The following is a 16,640-nucleotide window of genomic DNA, read 5'->3' as shown; positions in this document are numbered from 1 at the left end:
TCTCTAATGATACATAATCATATTTACTATTTTTAAATATTATCATTGAACTATAAAAGCACATTAAAAAAAAAAAGGACACATGGTCATATATGATTTAAAAACTTAATATAATCAATATAAAAGATTTGATGTAAGTATTTTCATATACTTATAATAACTTCAATTGTTTTTTCTAAATACAATAGTTAAATAATGTATACACATTAACTTCTGTGTTTCCACAATAAACATTTATTTTATCAACAGGAAAATCAAATTGAATTATCATAATTTATCATCCTTCATAATAAAATAGAAAAATTATTCTTTTAATCATCTAATTTCATATTAGGTTTGCATTAAATTCCTCAATTTTTTAAAATATCGTTTCAATTCTTTAATAATGACATCCTTACTTCCTTGGTTTCACCTAGTTTTTTTTTTAACCAATTATTATGATTTTTTTATAACTAACCTTAATATGTCAGAATTTAAATTTTCAATATTATCGTCTTTTGTTAATAATATTAAGCTTAGCTAATGAAAAGACACTTTATAACATTAAAAGATCTATGTTCAAAATACAATCTTGTAAAATTAAAAAAGATTAAATGTGCATTTTTACCTAATAAAATTATGTGATATTTTTAATTACATATATTTTAATTATTGCTGGGTGCGTCCCTTACCACATCCACAAATATATAAACAGCGAGAACTCCGATAACACCAATACATAATTAACATGGCGATCAAATTCAGGTCCTTAATTTTGTGCCTTGTGGCGGTAATAGCAATGTTGATGATAGGGCTCCTGCCCCGAGGAACCCAAGGAGTTGTGTTGTGCAACACCGACACGACGAAGCTGAGCTTGTGCCGTCCGGCGGTTACTGGGCCGCACCCTCCGCCGCCCACGGAGGCCTGTTGTGCCGTTGGTCGGCATGCCGATCTGGCTTGCCTCTGCAAGTACAAGTCGGTGCTTCCTGCACTAGGGATTGACCCCAAGAAAGTCATGGCTTTGCCTGCTAAGTGTGGTGGCACCGCTCCTCCCCAATGCAAAGGTAATAACTGTAATTAAGAACAGTCACTTGTTAATTTCTCTTTTTCATTTATGTATTCTCAATTCATGAAAGTTTAGCCTAATTTTATACTCATTCGTTCCCTAACATAGATCTAATTAATTAATTTAAACAGATTGAGAATATTAGTTAAATTAGTTAATATGATATATTTTTTTAAAACACTATAAGCATTTCCTTAATTTTCCCCATCCCTTCCGTATTTGATTATTATTGAAAAATATTATTAAGATTAGTTTAAAAAAATTGATAAACATATAAAATACGTCTTACATATATGACAAATATTAACTCTCAATTAGATCATATTAGATCATACACGAAGGAACATGAAATTTCACTTTAATAATTGCTTGATTTCATGTGATGGGTTTTAGTTGACACCGCCAACGGTTTGAAAATTTAATGGTAATTATATATAATTTGATATTTGTATTACTCACATGCTTCATAATTTTCCCAAGTCATACACAAAATTTTAAATTTACGGCCTTTCTTTTTAAATCTACTTGAACCAGCTTATAAATTTTGTTATTGAATTTCATGCAATATTATTTTTATACCTTAAACCCCTTATTCTGTGTTACGATATATAAGTTTACTTATTAAAAAAAGACGAAAATTTTCTCAATATGTTTCAAACATGCCCCAAAACAGAAATATTTTAAGATATTAAAATAAAAGAGTACAGCCTTGTTTTATGTATGGTGATCATCTTTGCTTTTCTATTCTTGCAGGGAATTGAAGGTATTCGTTAACTTGGTGATTAGCTTGCCCAAGCTCAAGAACTTCCTCAAATTAAAGTTTAAGGATTATTCTGCCCTTTTGCTTAAAAATAAATTAATATTATATTGTTAATCAGTTCGCCAAATAAATTAATAAATTAATATCAAAATAATTATTTGCTGTCATTTTTATATTGGCCACGTATTTGGTGTATGTTAATTGAAAATTGCAAATGAGTGTCTGCTCTTGTTGCAATACTTTTTACGTTCCTTAGGTCTTCTTCTTCTTGTTTTTTTTTTTTTGGTGTTTTTGCATTTTGCCAAAACAAGGCTTAAACAGTCCTATTTTTTGTGTCTATTTTCAAAGAACAAACATGAAACATAGAAAAAAACATACATGTCTGTTTTTCAGAAACAGATAAAAAGTTTCACCTTTTACATCTATTCATTTAAAACAAAAGTAAAAAGTGGCGTTTTTCATGTTTGTTCAAAATACATGTAGGAAATTCACCCTTCGCACCATTGGGGAATACTGTGTATCGTTCGTCAGGTTTACTGTTACAAGAGATTTATTGCATAAAAATTATTTCAATATTAATATATCTATAAAATTAGAAGCAATTACATTGCTGATATGAAAAGATAAATTCTATCCAACGATCAATGTCAGAAATCATCCAATGATTAATTGGTGTAGAAAATGTCTTCTACATATAAATCAACCGTCTTATTACTTTCTATTTACAGAAATTGTCATAAGTTACGCTGTATATACTATCCCCACAACAATCGATGTAGAAAGGACGCCATAAAAAAGGTAATTTGTAATTGTATTATGTGGAATGTTTTCACCTTTATTTCTTAACGTTTCATTTAAAAAATTTCTAAGTTAAATTTAAACCGCTCCAAATCCGATCAACTACTTATGCATATTTGTCAATTCACCTATGAATACCATAAATTAGTTATTATTGAACTCAAAACTTTTAATCTTAAAAGGTCATTTTGGAATTAGCTTTTAATTGTTAGAAGTTGAGATAGTCATTATTTGCATCTTTATGTGCATGTATACATAGATGCAAGTAATATTGCAAAGGGCATCATGTTGAATTTTAAAGGCTATAGTCAAATCTATACCTTATCTAACATTCCGCCTTAACAAATAAACCATAATGCGCAAGTTAAGGTTACCCAAGAATTAAATAAAATGTTGACAAACCAAGGCTTAAATAAAATGACATAACTTAAGTCAAGTTCTCTTACCACACTTATTATCTACTCTTGTTAATTGTTAAAATGCGTGTGTGTATGTAAATTTACTTATGAATACTTGTAAATTTTTATATAAGCTCTTCTAATGTAATTTTTAAAATTAACATTTGTTAAAATGGACATTTGAAAAGTGTATGTATGCTTATAAATTCAGTAATAAACATGAGTACAAGTGTATGACATGCTTACTTACAACATTTCCTCATGCTCAATGTTTTACATAAACATGCATGCATGGCCATGAAAAATATCAATAAAATAGAGCATCATGCTAGTATTAGTATCTCGTATCATCATCAAACAGTATAATGCACATCAACACACAAACATACACATCAAGCACACAAGAAAGATAAGTTCACTACCTTGCATCATAAGTTTTCTCTTGCTCTTCAACTTGCTCCCGAAGCTTCCCAACCATCTAGCTTTCGGTCAACCACATCTAAATCTTCTCTTCAATATCTCAAGGTTCTAATCACAGCCACAAGGGTCACATTAATCACTAGGACTAAGAACTACACAATATGGAAGACTTATATCCTTAAACTTAATCTCTTTTCCTTAATTTATAATGTAGTGTTCTAGCTTCGTAAAAATTGTTTTCTTAGAGCAATCCTACACAATTTTGTCCAATGAATCCAAATATGAGCTTAGATTCATTAAAATCCAACCCTTTTCCCTGGTTCTAGGCCAAAACCGAAATCCACCACTTAAATTTCAGTTTTGATTCCAATACTTCCAACTTCATTCTTGCATCTTATTCCTACAAAATTTTTCATTTTAAACACATTAAAAGTAGTAAAATCATCAAAATAACATCCTCGGCATAAGAACCAATCAAGCTGTGGCATCCTTTTTGGTTCCAAAGTCATGGAATTCAATTAATACAAAGCTAGAACTACAATTCTTGTTCCTTTCAAGTCTTTAAATATTATTTGAACATTAATTTCATCTTCCCCTACACTTAACAATTTCGTGCAACATGTCCTTTTGGGGTTTCAAACTCCCAAAAATCATAAAAATCCATAACCAAGCTCAACAATAACAAGAGTAGTGAAAACTACATCAAAAACCATGAACATACCTTGTTTTAAAATTTGATCTTACATGGGATCACTTGGCCTTTCTCTCCCCTTATTCTTTCTCTTTCTAGAATTCATTTTGTAAGAGTTTTCCCAAGGTTTCAAGAGCCTTGGACGAAATGAGGGGAGGGGAGGGGTATATGTAGAAAACAAGATTGAATCTTGGCTGTTGATCTTGTGTATGTGTGGCTTAATTTTGGCCATTCATTTAATCTTTCTTTGTGATTTTGCCATGTGTCCCTTATCCCTTATCTTCCATCTTGATCAAGCCAAGTGTCTACCTTCTAGATTGCTTACATCACCTTGCTTAAATCATACTTACATCATCAAGTCACGTGTCTCTCATCCAACCGTACACGTAATACCTTCTTTTCTCATCTAACCATACACATGTCGTTCATCAACCATACACTTGTCTCTTTCATGTCCCTTCATCATTATGGCATTAAAATAGGAAGAGAATTAATATAAAATTCGTGTAAAATACAACTCTTAAGTATTCCTCCACCTATCTTGTCATTTTGCACAGTATCGAGTACTTTTTGGGGTCCTGACTTACCCTGTACCACTGTGACATGTTTTGATACCATTTTCTCATATCAATTAAGGACACACATGGTGTCATCTTAGAAGAGTATAGAAGAAAATAATTAGCTCTACTGACAGGCTACTTAGCCTTACTGAGTCACATAGTAGAGATTTCACTAAACAAAGCATTGTCTAAAATATACCCGTACTGTGTTCTGATTTTTATGCTATCCATAAATATCCCTTACTGACTTAGCACGCTAACTGAGAGGTGTCGTGATTACACTTGGCGACTCAGCATGCTGACTCAATACCATCATGATGGCCTTCAGATGTTTTCTTTAGTTTTATCTCCTATTTAGGGGACAAAATTTATTTAATATTTAACTGGAGCATTTTATTCAATCTAGAGCTCCAAAAATTCATCTAAAAATATTATAAAATTTCTCATATTTTAGAGAAAATATATGAATTTTCTCAATCCATAACTCGATCGGCAAGCGTTTCTTTTTGAATTTCCCGTAAATTACTCTTTTTCGGCATAACTGGCTTTTAAATATTCTTAAAGTCATTCTGCTGGCCTTCTAGGGATGATACTAATTTTATAATTTTGTATACTCTCTTAATTCATAAATTTCCATTTTTACTTACATTTCTAAGGCCTCTTCATAGCTCGAATAATTAAATGTAGCTTTATATCTTAAAACAAGCCATAATCTTTAAAATTTATTTAAAGTCAATCCAAGGGTATTTTTGTCATTGTATTCACATACAGGTCTTAACATGCCATTTCCCATTTTTCTAGAATTTTTTGGGCATAATTTTTATTTTTACCCTTACCAGCTCAAAACTTTATAAAATTACGATTTGGTCTCTAGTTTAGCTTAACTTGTAATTCACCTCACTAAGGCCTCCAACAAAATCTTTGGCTTACATTTATCTTCATTTCTCATTCTTGGGTCTTGAGACTTTACTGGAATCTCTATCGTTCTCTTTTCTGAGTCCTAGAAAACTTTCCTTCTGCGATTAAGTCCTTGGGAATTCCTCCATCCTTCCAAGGAATCTTTGGGACCCCTGTCATAAGGGGTATGACAATCTGCCCATTTAAACTAATTTTGGTATTTTTATGCCCAAAATTCAGGATGTGACATGTAAAATTTTGGGAACTTAAGTTAGGGTCAAGAAAAAAATTACTGTTGGCGGGTTTAAACGAGTGGGCCTATTTATTCTTCAACCCTACAAAGTTGGGCCTTTTAAGTCCAAGTTTCACTTGAGACTCCAAATTACAAGCTCGGCCCTCAACTTAAACGAGTTGGCCTAATGAGTTCAGTCTGTTTTCCTAACTCTACCAAAAGGACAAAAGTGACTGCAAATCGGATGAGGAAAGAAAAGGTGCCAAATAGGGTTTTAATCAGATAGATTGAAGACGGCCAGAAGGGTTTTGACCTCTGTTCTCTCTATTTTTTTTTTTTCCTTTCCCAACTTACTTTTACATCTTCAAGGTCACATATGGCATGATTCAAATTTTTTCCACCTCATCCAGCCCATTGGCGTCCAAAGCAGAAAAATAATGGTGTTAACTTTGAACCGAAGTTCTTCTAAAAATATAAGGACATATATTTTAAACAGAATAAATTTAAGAGGCCAAGAATAGTAGTTTTAAATATAAGGAACCAAAACCAAAAAGAGTGCAAATAGAACGTGAATTATTATAACCTAATTTGTTCACCTCATCTTGCACTGTCATTAATTCATTGTACATGGGATTAAAAAATTTAGACGGGAATTATATATTAGTATCTTTATCTTGATCGTAGGCCCATCTAGTTCTTCAAAATGGAAGTATACCCAAAAAAAAGTGATATTACGAGTCATTGATTTACTTCGTAGTATTATTATCATTATTATATGATGACTAAAATTATTCAATTCATTCATTCACAGGCTACTTTGACAAGCTTTATCGCAATTTTCTTCTCGGACAATGACATAAGAGGAGAATCAGTTTTATTTCTTCATTTTCACATTAATTTGAAATCAAGTAGACCATAGAATGTGAAGAATAGAAGTGTATGCAAGAGAAAAAGTAATTCGAAATTTCAAAGAGTCATGGTCATCCATTATGACAGGACTTTTGGCATGATTAACGAAATAAGAGTAGGAAATAGTGAAACTATAGAGTAATAATAACTAAACAAGAGTATAAACCAAATTTTTAGGAACAAAAGTATTTAATTATGAAATTAAAGTAGTCAACAGTTAAATAAAAACAGTTATTGAAGCTCTAAAAATAAATGTAATTAATCACTAAACAAGAATAATCAATTCTTAAAATCAAAGCTCCCGTGGCTAGCCGTTAAGGGGCTAGCCACCGGAGCAGTTGGCACTAGAATCTGGCCACCGACTTTTGGCCAAGAGTGTTGAGGTCACGTTCTTTGAAAAAAAGGGAAAACAGTGAGGGGACATTTGCATTATTTTGTAATATTTAAAAATCCAAAATAATATAAGGGATCTAATTTAGTATTTTAAAATTCACCCACCTTGCATATTTAATTAGTTAATTAGTATATATTTCATAGAGATTTAATTAATTGAATTAAAATTTAAAGGATAACACATCTCATATACAGCCTCAAATAGAAAAATCTAAAGTCGAATAATACGTATCAGTTAGCCATTCAAATCATATATAGCTAAGTAAGTAATTAGCTTTATTATATGGTCATGGCATGGTCAACAAATTGACCCTCTGGCAGTCCCGTTGGGCCAAAGAAGAAAAGAAGTTAAATGCGTGGGAAGACAACAAAATTCCATCATCTAGAGCTAATTATGGGCCCACAGACTTAATGCATGCAAGAAGTTTAGCATAAGATCTAATAGTACGAAGAGATCTCATGAGTTCATATGGAATTTTTGAAGTTATGTAACTAAGCATTTAGCTTCATCATTAAGTAACTAACGAATTCAGCTTCTACTTCCCTCAGGTCAAGTTGGGTATACGTAGCGTCGGTCATGTTGAACGATGCTATGTATAGGGGGAGAATGAACCCCATCAGACCATCGATTGGACTCGTCAGCGGGTCAATTTGAATTAAAAAATTGTTTTCATGATGGGTTCAGGATGAACCAGAGTTAAGCCACCATTAAGGCAAAACTTTGGATTCACTACTACAAAAAATACATATAACGTCAAAGAACAATGACGGTTAAAAAGAAAAACACTGTGAAAAAAAAAAGTGGTGGTATTTTTGTAAATAAAATCCGTGACTATTAACTTTCTATGGAGGTTTTCTTAATAACCGTTGTGGAAAGTTCAAAACTTAACCCTATTGTGCATTCTGTTTTTCATATTTTCACAATTTCATAGACTCATAGTGTGCCATGGTCCCCCCGTGTTCCACTACTGAACTGCAATACTGGCATATCCCCACTATTTCCTACCGTTTTTCTTCCTCCATTTCACTTGTGATGTTGTTCCACTGTGTCCACTGTCTTCCGCCACCACTGTTGCATCTTCCTTCATTTTAATCTTCTCTACTGAATAAGTTTCCTCTTCTTCCATCATTTTCATTTTTTCTTGGTATTCTTAAATGTTTTGATATTAGAAATCTATTGTATTTCAAATGGATTAATTGATTTTATATTTCGGATGTCTTGCATTGTTTATTTTGCATTTCATATATGTTGGAGGGGTTGGTTGGTAACATTTGGAGTTAAAAAACCCTAATTACTTCCTGTACACAGCATTAGAAACATGTTTAGATATTCAAAGTTGATTAGTTCTTGAGTTTTAAATTTTTTTAATAATTTTTTTTATATTTATTTTGAATTTTTGTCAAACTTTTTGTAATAAATTTGAGAATTTTCTAATAAATAATTTGTTAAGTGTTTTGGCCAATTTTTTTTGTTATGAATTTTGATTGATGATAAAGTGTTGTTTAAAATTTTATGACAAATGGATATCATTTGTGTTCTTGTTTTGAATTTAGAAGTTTTAGCTTAAAAAATCTTTATGCATTGAATTAGTTTGAGATTGAATTGTTACTTTTGTTTTGTTAGTTATAGTTCTTCAAATTTGTCTTGTATTTTTTTTATTATATTGTTAGTTTATTGATTGATTGATTTGTCTATCTTTTAAATAATTTGGGATTTGTTATATTTAAGGAAAAATTCTGCCAAAATTTTTATAAAATAAAAAAGACATTCCCTTTAATTTGTGACTAAGTGTTAGTCAACTTTAATTTATTGACTAACACTTAATTATTTTATTTATTTAAATATTTGAATTAAGTGGTTAGAATTGAGCTTGAAAGTATAACTATACTTATTGACTCTGTAAAACAATAGATCATAATTAGATGAAAGTTAAGAGAATTAACAAAGAATATGAGGATGAGATTGAAAGATTTGTTAAGTTTGCTCAGAGAAATGCCTATAGTAAAAGAGATTGTTTGTATTGTTGTCCTTGTGTCAAATTATCACATCTTACTTATATAATACCTTAGAGTTCATTTAGAATCATTTTAGATAATATTAGATAGTCTAGAGCTCAAAAATCTCATTTAGGACGTTACTTTTTAAAAATTACTATTCACTTGTGTAGTCTTCAGATTACAGGCCCAAATTTGAAAAATTATAACTAATTTTAGAAAAATCATATATAGGTGTTCCAAAATTCTACAGAAAGCTCTTTCAATTCTCTTTAAGGAAAAAAAAATCCGATTGGACTTATCCTTGCCCAATTCATACAGTTTATTGGATAAAAATTACTATTCATTTGGTAAAATCTGAAACTTCCAGATTTTGTGCTTCAAATTTGGAAATTCGTATCTCCTTATGTAAATATCCAATTGAGGTGATCTATCTCTCATTTTAAAGCTTAAGATGTGCACTATAAGTATGCCAAATTTTGTGACTTAACTCGTTCATTTGATAAGTCAAACTGAGGCTCAAAACTAACTGGTCGAAGACTTATGTTTTATACTTTCACCTTTGCTTGCTTTAATTCTTTTTATTTCTTTGACATACATAGCTTGGGTTTACTCTTTTCTATTCATACTCATTCATTTTCAGACATGCCTTAAGCATTCTATGCACATAAATTGCACCAAGGCATCTATAAATATAATTTACAACGTAGGAGAATTATACATTGATCATCAATCTCATTCATTAACACCAACAATTCTCCACTTTCTTCTCCTTACTTCTCATGCTATTATTACCCATCATTGATTGACCTAAATGGTTGGTTAAGGAGGGGGTGCGATTCGTGGGAATCTCAGTAGCAAACAATAACATATTAATCATGCTAGATGGATGCTAATGCACTACACACAACTTGTTTATTTTCTTGTTAATTAGTGACATATTAGCATGCTCAAAGCTAACTTTTTGAGGCATGGCCATGGAGACATAATCTACTCATCATGAATAGCAATTACAATAGCTAGAACATGTCACAATAACATTCAAATAACATGTACACAACAACACACAAGCATACAACATCAAGCAATGACAGGTAAGTTTACTATCTTGGACTTCAAGCTTTCCTCTTACTTTGCGTTTGACTCCCTTGACTTTCCAACCATGTGGGCATTCGGTCAAAATCACCAAACATTCTCTTAGATGTTCTAAGGCCCTAAACGTAGTCACATTGATCATACAATCCATTAGAACCACTAGATTACATGAAGTTTAAGACTAGCTCTCTTAAACTCAACATTTTCTCTAAATTTTGGACTATTGTTCTAACTTTGTAAAAATTGTTGCCTTAGGCCAATCCTACACAATTTTGTCCAAGAAATCCAAATATGAGCTTAGAGTAATGAAAATCTAACTCTTTCCCCAAAATCAGTTTGGCCGAATAAGGGGGTTCATAACTCCAAAAATTCCAACTTTAATTCCAATGCTTCCAATGCTTGTTTTTTAGGTTTACCCTACACCATTTTTCATTTTAAAACCATTGGAAGCCTTAGAATCATAAAAATACATCCTAGGTTATAGTTCTCATATTGGCCGAACTATACCCCTAGTGAACCAACCATGAAATCTTTTCAATAACAACTTAAAACCACTTGAAATAACCTTGAATCAATGAGTTTTAACTAAATTTAACATCAAAATTATCCTCCCCTAAACATATATAAATTTGGTTAGCAACTCCCCTTAGGGGATTCCAAATTTTTTAGCCATCAAACTCAAGAATACAAAGCAAGAAACAACATAGAAAAACCTACTAACCTTAGATCCAAGCTTGGTTGATCAAAGGTAGGTGTCCTCCTCTTGATTATGCTTCAAGAAATAAAATTGCAAGAGCTTCCCTAGTATTCTCATGTTGGCCTACGTTTCCTTCGAATTTACTTAGCCTGCATTTCTCTGGCTTTCTTGATGGCCTTCCGAAGCTCAGAAAATTCTTTTGTCTACTCCTTAAATTCTATTTTATTCTAGAAAATATCTATAAATTTTTTCAGGCCATAACACTTCCTTTAAGCCTTGGATAAAATTCATTTACTAAAATACGCTTTTATCAGCATAAACGACTTTTTAATTTATTAAAGCCATTCCACTGGGCTTTTGGTTGCTGAACTAATTTTATAAATTAGTACAACTTTTCAACCATTTAATCTCATTTTTGTGTATATTTTTGGGGTCTTTTGCTATTTTAAATAATTACCTCAAACGGTATACTTTTTATTAGCCATAACTTCATAAATTCCATTTAAGTTGCCTCTGGGGTATTTTTGTCATTTCTCTTCACAAAAGAGTCTTAAAATATTATTTCTCATTTTCTGGGATTTTCTTGGAGTTCTCTGTATACTCTTCCATTTTTACCCCTGTTGGCTGTAACTTTCTGAATTTGCAGTTTGGTCCCTACTTGGACTTAACTTCATACAATCATCTTTTTGAGGTTTTTGACCTACCCCTTGGCCTGTTTTTAATTTCTTTTCTCTTTCTGGGCTCTTGAGATTTTACTGAAGCCTCTAACTTTGATTACACCTTAACTCCTAAAAACTTTCACTTTACAGTTTAGTCCCTGAAATTGCTTTGATTTCCTTTCTCATCTTTGGGACTTCTGCTTAAAAAGGGCTTAGTAACCTACTTTTTTAGGCTACTTCCAGGGCTCTTAGGTCTAAAAATTGAGATGTGACAATTCTCCCCCTCTTTTAAAAATTTCATCCTCGAAATTTTAGGGCTAAACCTCTAGTTTGACTATCACTGAGAGGTTATCCAAAGAGAATGTCCCTTTCTTTTTCTTTTTCTATTTAGTATGCCTGAATATATCCTCATCAGGATTTATAGCTCTAAAATCTCAAATAATCCTATGTATCTTGGCATCAACTTTTTCACTTTAATGGTTTCCGCCTGTTATCGGTGTAACCTTTCTGTCTGCTCTGAGCCTTAAGCAACTTCTGCTTAACTAGCTATATTTCTCAAAGGTTTGGTCAATTACATCTGGACCTCAAACTTTCTTTTCTCCAAGTTTCATCTAGTAAAACAGGGGTTCATATTTTCTCTTGTGCAGAGCTTCGAACGGGACCATTAAAAGGCCGAAATGATAGCTACTATTGTGAGCAAACTTCGCCTGTGGCAGGTACTCATTCCAGCTCCTTTTAAAATCCAAAACATATGCCATCAACATGTCTTCTAGGGTCTGGATGGTTTGCTTTATTTTCTGGTTGCGATAATAAGACGTAATGAGACTCAACTTGGTTCTTATGGCTTCTAACATCTTTTCCAGAATCTGGACGTAAAACTTAGATCTCTATCTGGCACGATGTCCTTTGGTATCCCATGAAGTCTAACGACCTTCTTAACGTATAACCTTGCTAATTTCTTTGACTAACATTTTAACCTTAATCGCAAGGAAATGGGCCAACTTGTCAATTGATCGACTATGACCCATGTCGCGTTGTAACCTGATGACGTGCGGGGTAATCCTACAACAGAAATCTTGATGATTTCTGATGCTCTATCCATATTTTTCTAGCACGTGAGGCTTCTTATCACATATTGGGTGACATCTTGTCTCATACCGGGCCATCAAAACCTCTGCTTAAGGTCTTGGTACATCCTGGTCATTCCTGGTTGAATTGTGTACTTACTCTTATATGCCTCATCTAGAATTTGGTTCCTGAAACCATTTACTAGAGGGACGAGTTTCCTTTCTATATTTCAACATTCCTTGGAGGTTTCAAAATCTCTTGTCTCGTTGCTTAGCACTTTGCTTGAAGGGTTCTTGTAACTCATCCTTCTTTGAGCTCTCAATCTGATTAGTCAATAAGTCTCTCTGTTCCTGTCTTCTTCTGCTTCATTATATGTCAATTAGTGGAGGTTTCAAAATCTCTTGTCTCGTTGCTTAGCACTTTAGCTTGAAGGGTTCTTGCTAACTCATCCCTTCTTGAGCTCTCTCATCGATTAGTCAATAAGTCCTCTGTGGTCTGCTTCTTCTGCTTCATTATAGTTTCAATTGCATTTGATAGATAGGACCCTAAATCTCTAATGCCTTTTAATAAATCACCTTTTTTTTTAATTAGGGTTGCCACCTGTACTATCTTCCTACTCAAGGATCATTAGCTGCTATATTGGCCTTTCCCGATGGTACTCGACGATCTGGTAGTTATAGTCATTGAGTAGCTCCATCCACCTTATTTGTCTTATATTCAGCTCCTTCTGATCTTATAGGTACTTGAGACTCTTATAATCACAGAACAATTCTATGGTCGCCCAATACAACTAATGCCTCCATATCTTTAAGGCATAAACAATCACTGCTAGCTCCAGGTCATGTGTCGGGAAATTCTCCTTATGAGACTTTAGCTGTCGTGAGGCATAGGCAACAACTCTGCCTTGTTACACTAGTATACATCCCAATCCTTGTTTACTCACATCTGTGCACACTACATACAGTAGTGTTGGATCAAGGATCACTAGTATTGGAGCGGAGGTCAGCCTTGCTTTAGCTCTTGCAAGCTCGCCTCACACTTATTGTCCCATACAAATTGCTAAATCTTCCTGAGGAGCTTGGTTAGTGATGGGGCAATCCTAGAAAAGTCTCGTAGTAACCTGCCAATCCTAAGAAACTTCTTATCTCTATTACCATCTTAGGTTGTTCCTAGTTAAGCACTGTCTCAACTTTACTAGGATCCACGGCCACACCTTCTTTCATAATTATGTGGCATAGGAATCTAACTTTAGTGTGCTTATGTTTCTTTTGAGATTTGGAGTACATAAGGATGTCATCGATAAAGACTACTGGTGGTATCCTTATTATAAATTGATCTTAGAAGATACCATAGCTCCAACTAGCTGGTCTAGCAGATTCATCAATCCGTAGTAGGGCTACTTATTCTTTCCCGTCACTTTATTAACACTTAGTAGTCTATGCTTAATCTTAGACTACCATCCCTTCTCTTAGTGAAGAGTACTAGAGCACTTAAGGGAGATTATATGTGTCTAATGAATCTCCTTTCTATTACTTTACTTCGCCATCTCATTTGAAACTATTCAGTAAGGTGCATTTGATGTGTCGTTATAGACCTTACTCAATCCTCTTTGTCAACTTTAGACTATCTTGCTGGACTTAGTGCACTCTTGCCAAAAATGGGTAGCATCTCTAGCCTTTTATACTCTCTTACATTAATTCCTAGGGTCATCCTTCATTAGGCTACTCTTGCCCGAGCACACTTGATTGAACAGTAGTGACGGGAATCTGAGACACTGATACTGAAAGGCTTGAAACCCTGGTATTTTGCTGTCTTTGGACCCTTCTTGTTCTACCTTTAGTTAGGTCTTTCCAGCTTATTCCGACGGCTCTAGCCTCTTCTTAGGGATCTGCTGTTAATACTCAGTTTGTCTCTGTATCACAAAAGGGTTCTTATCGTGTTTGGAGCTAGCTTAAATACCTCTTGTGTTAGGTCCTACAGCTCTAAATTTTCTAACTTTGGCTTTCCTCTATTAATCAGAAGGAAATTGAGCTCAACCTAATTAATGATAAGGTATTTGGAAGGAAGTCATGGGTACTCTCTCTGTGCTGGTTTACCACTGAAGGAGGTTTTTGTATCTTAAACTCATCCCTGGTTTTCATCTTCCAAAAGAAGTACTATACACTTATTCTTATGGCTTAGCCACTTTTCTTTAGGCTCGGTCTACCGTGACCTCGAGAGCCACTGTGCTCTACTATAAGCCTCTTTAGGAGCTATGGTGACTCTAAAATACTATAATCACTTAAGCCATTTTTAAGATCTTGGGAGACTCTAATCGGTAGAGTTAAGTAATATAATAAGTCACCTCCACTTAGTTGGTAACTGACTTACTCATTCCCTAAGATATTTTCCAATAGCCAATATCATTTCTTGGGCCTAATTCAATTCTCCAGGCCACCTATCTGATTCTTTAGGTGTCTAAGCCAATCTGCCTTAGGAGTTCTCTTACTCCTTTAGCTGCTCTTATTGTTCTTAGCTCCTTGTGGGACAGTACAGGGAGGGACTTATGCAACTTCTCTTTCTTTTTTCACTTTCAGTATGAGCATACTTCAACATACATAATGCCCTGGTATATTCAATCCAAGGAGTGCAAGCTCTTACTGGTTGCTATGTCTGCAGCGTGCCATCTAGACATCTTATCCCTAAAAAGGGAGTCTCCCATCCTAATGCAACTAATTTTGGAGTTACAGGGAGAAGACTTATGAGGTTCTCTTCTTCTTGCCTGCCCTTCTCTGTTAAGCTCAGGGACATTGAACCCTAGCTTTGTTCTTGGCTAGTCATGTTTCCATTAGGGTAAAGTCAACTCTGCTTGCCTTGCCTCAGCTGCTTCCCTTTCCTACTTAGACAGGGTATCTTGCTCTATCTAGAGCAGTGTCAACTTTGAGTCGGAGGACAAATCTCCCAATTTTTCTAGGCAGACTCATAGCCAATACCATATCCCTTGTGAAGGGTGCCTCTCAACCTAACCCTAAGTGACTGAGTATCTCTTAACATTATCAGGAACATGCCAGCCTCATAATGCTAGTTCCCTATATATCTATTTATCTCATTCTCGTCTCTTTCTCTCTCTTCTTCTTGATCCCCAAAAATTTCACTAGGGCTATCCATCTTGAGTTTACTATCTCCAAGTTCCTATTTATCTGTTCAAGGACTTGAGATAGCTACTCTATCATGGTGCTCCAATCCTAATAAGGCTGTAAAAGTTCGTCCAGCTTAAGTGGCCACTACAGCCTCTTAGTGGTGTACAGACTCTACCCTAACTATCTTGTTCAACTCCTTATTATTACTCTTCCTCTTGAGTGGGAATCTGATATCTCTTAAATAGTGACTACCACTCTCTCTCTGATCTCTACCAGTCTTACTCTTAGTGACCCCATAGTCTATCGAGTCTTGCCGAGATACCACCTCAGTATCTGAGAGTCACTGTCTCTATTCGTCATGACTAGAATTCTTATTCGTCGCGATGAAAGTCACCACTTCCTTTGGTAATCACTTCTGTATTCATTCATCACCACCAATTTTCTTGGTTCATCATGATGAAACATACTTTCTCTTAACCTCTGCTAGTCTTACCTAGATTTGTTCATCGTAGCATTGCCCGCTACCTGAAGGACTTCCATGTCCTAGCCTCACTGTGATCCCCAACTCAGTCAGCTACTTCCTTTTAGCCAATTGAGGAAGGGTCTAGCTTACATCTCTAGGCCATTAATACTTTTGGTTTCTTTTATCCTGAGGGACAACTGGCAAGCAGAAATCTATCTTTAGCTCTTTCTAGCTTTTTATATCCATCTAGGAATCGAAGATAGCTACTTTGATCGTGCTGCCTTAACATCATATTAAGGCTACAGTAACTGTATCTAACTTAGGTTGCCACTTAACCCTTTTCTTCTAGGATTTAGACTCATACTTTTGTCTAACTTATAAGCTATTATCCTTTCTTTCTCTAGAGGGGAAGTCTCTTTATTGTTAAACAGTGGTGACCTT

General features: G+C 34.0%; 1 protein-coding gene across 3 annotated transcripts; it reads left to right on the top strand.

Annotated features, from left to right (window-relative positions):
* The first annotated feature begins 724 nt into the window (after positions 1 to 724).
* Positions 725 to 6,963, top strand: LOC114717517 (putative lipid-transfer protein DIR1). Of its 3 annotated transcripts, none has more exons than XR_003737720.1 (3): positions 725 to 1,043; positions 1,799 to 1,864; positions 6,951 to 6,963. XR_003737720.1 is itself a non-coding variant. In XM_028902673.1 (2 exons), the coding sequence occupies exons 1-2, from the start codon at positions 728 to 730 to the stop codon at positions 1,804 to 1,806; spliced, it is 324 nt and encodes a 107-aa protein (XP_028758506.1). In that variant the 5' UTR covers positions 725 to 727; the 3' UTR covers positions 1,807 to 2,055. The 3 variants fall into 3 exon arrangements, 1 of the variants encoding a protein (XP_028758506.1); XR_003737719.1 differs by lacking the exon at positions 6,951 to 6,963 and adding an exon at positions 6,298 to 6,310; XM_028902673.1 differs by lacking the exon at positions 6,951 to 6,963 and having other exon boundaries at positions 1,799 to 2,055.
* Positions 6,964 to 16,640: the final 9,677 nt, after the last annotated feature.

The sequence above is a fragment of the Neltuma alba genome, unplaced genomic scaffold (assembly GCF_004799145.2).
Source record: "Neltuma alba isolate B1F8T4 unplaced genomic scaffold, ASM479914v2 tig00011740_pilon, whole genome shotgun sequence".
NCBI lineage: Eukaryota > Viridiplantae > Streptophyta > Magnoliopsida > Fabales > Fabaceae > Neltuma > Neltuma alba.
This window is presented reverse-complemented; position numbering and strand designations above follow the sequence as displayed.

What these genes read in the sequence shown, in the direction of transcription:
- LOC114717517 (XM_028902673.1), top strand. Translation starts at nt 728, where the DNA reads ATGGCGATCAAATTCAGGTCCTTAATTTTGTGCCTTGTGGCGGTAATA.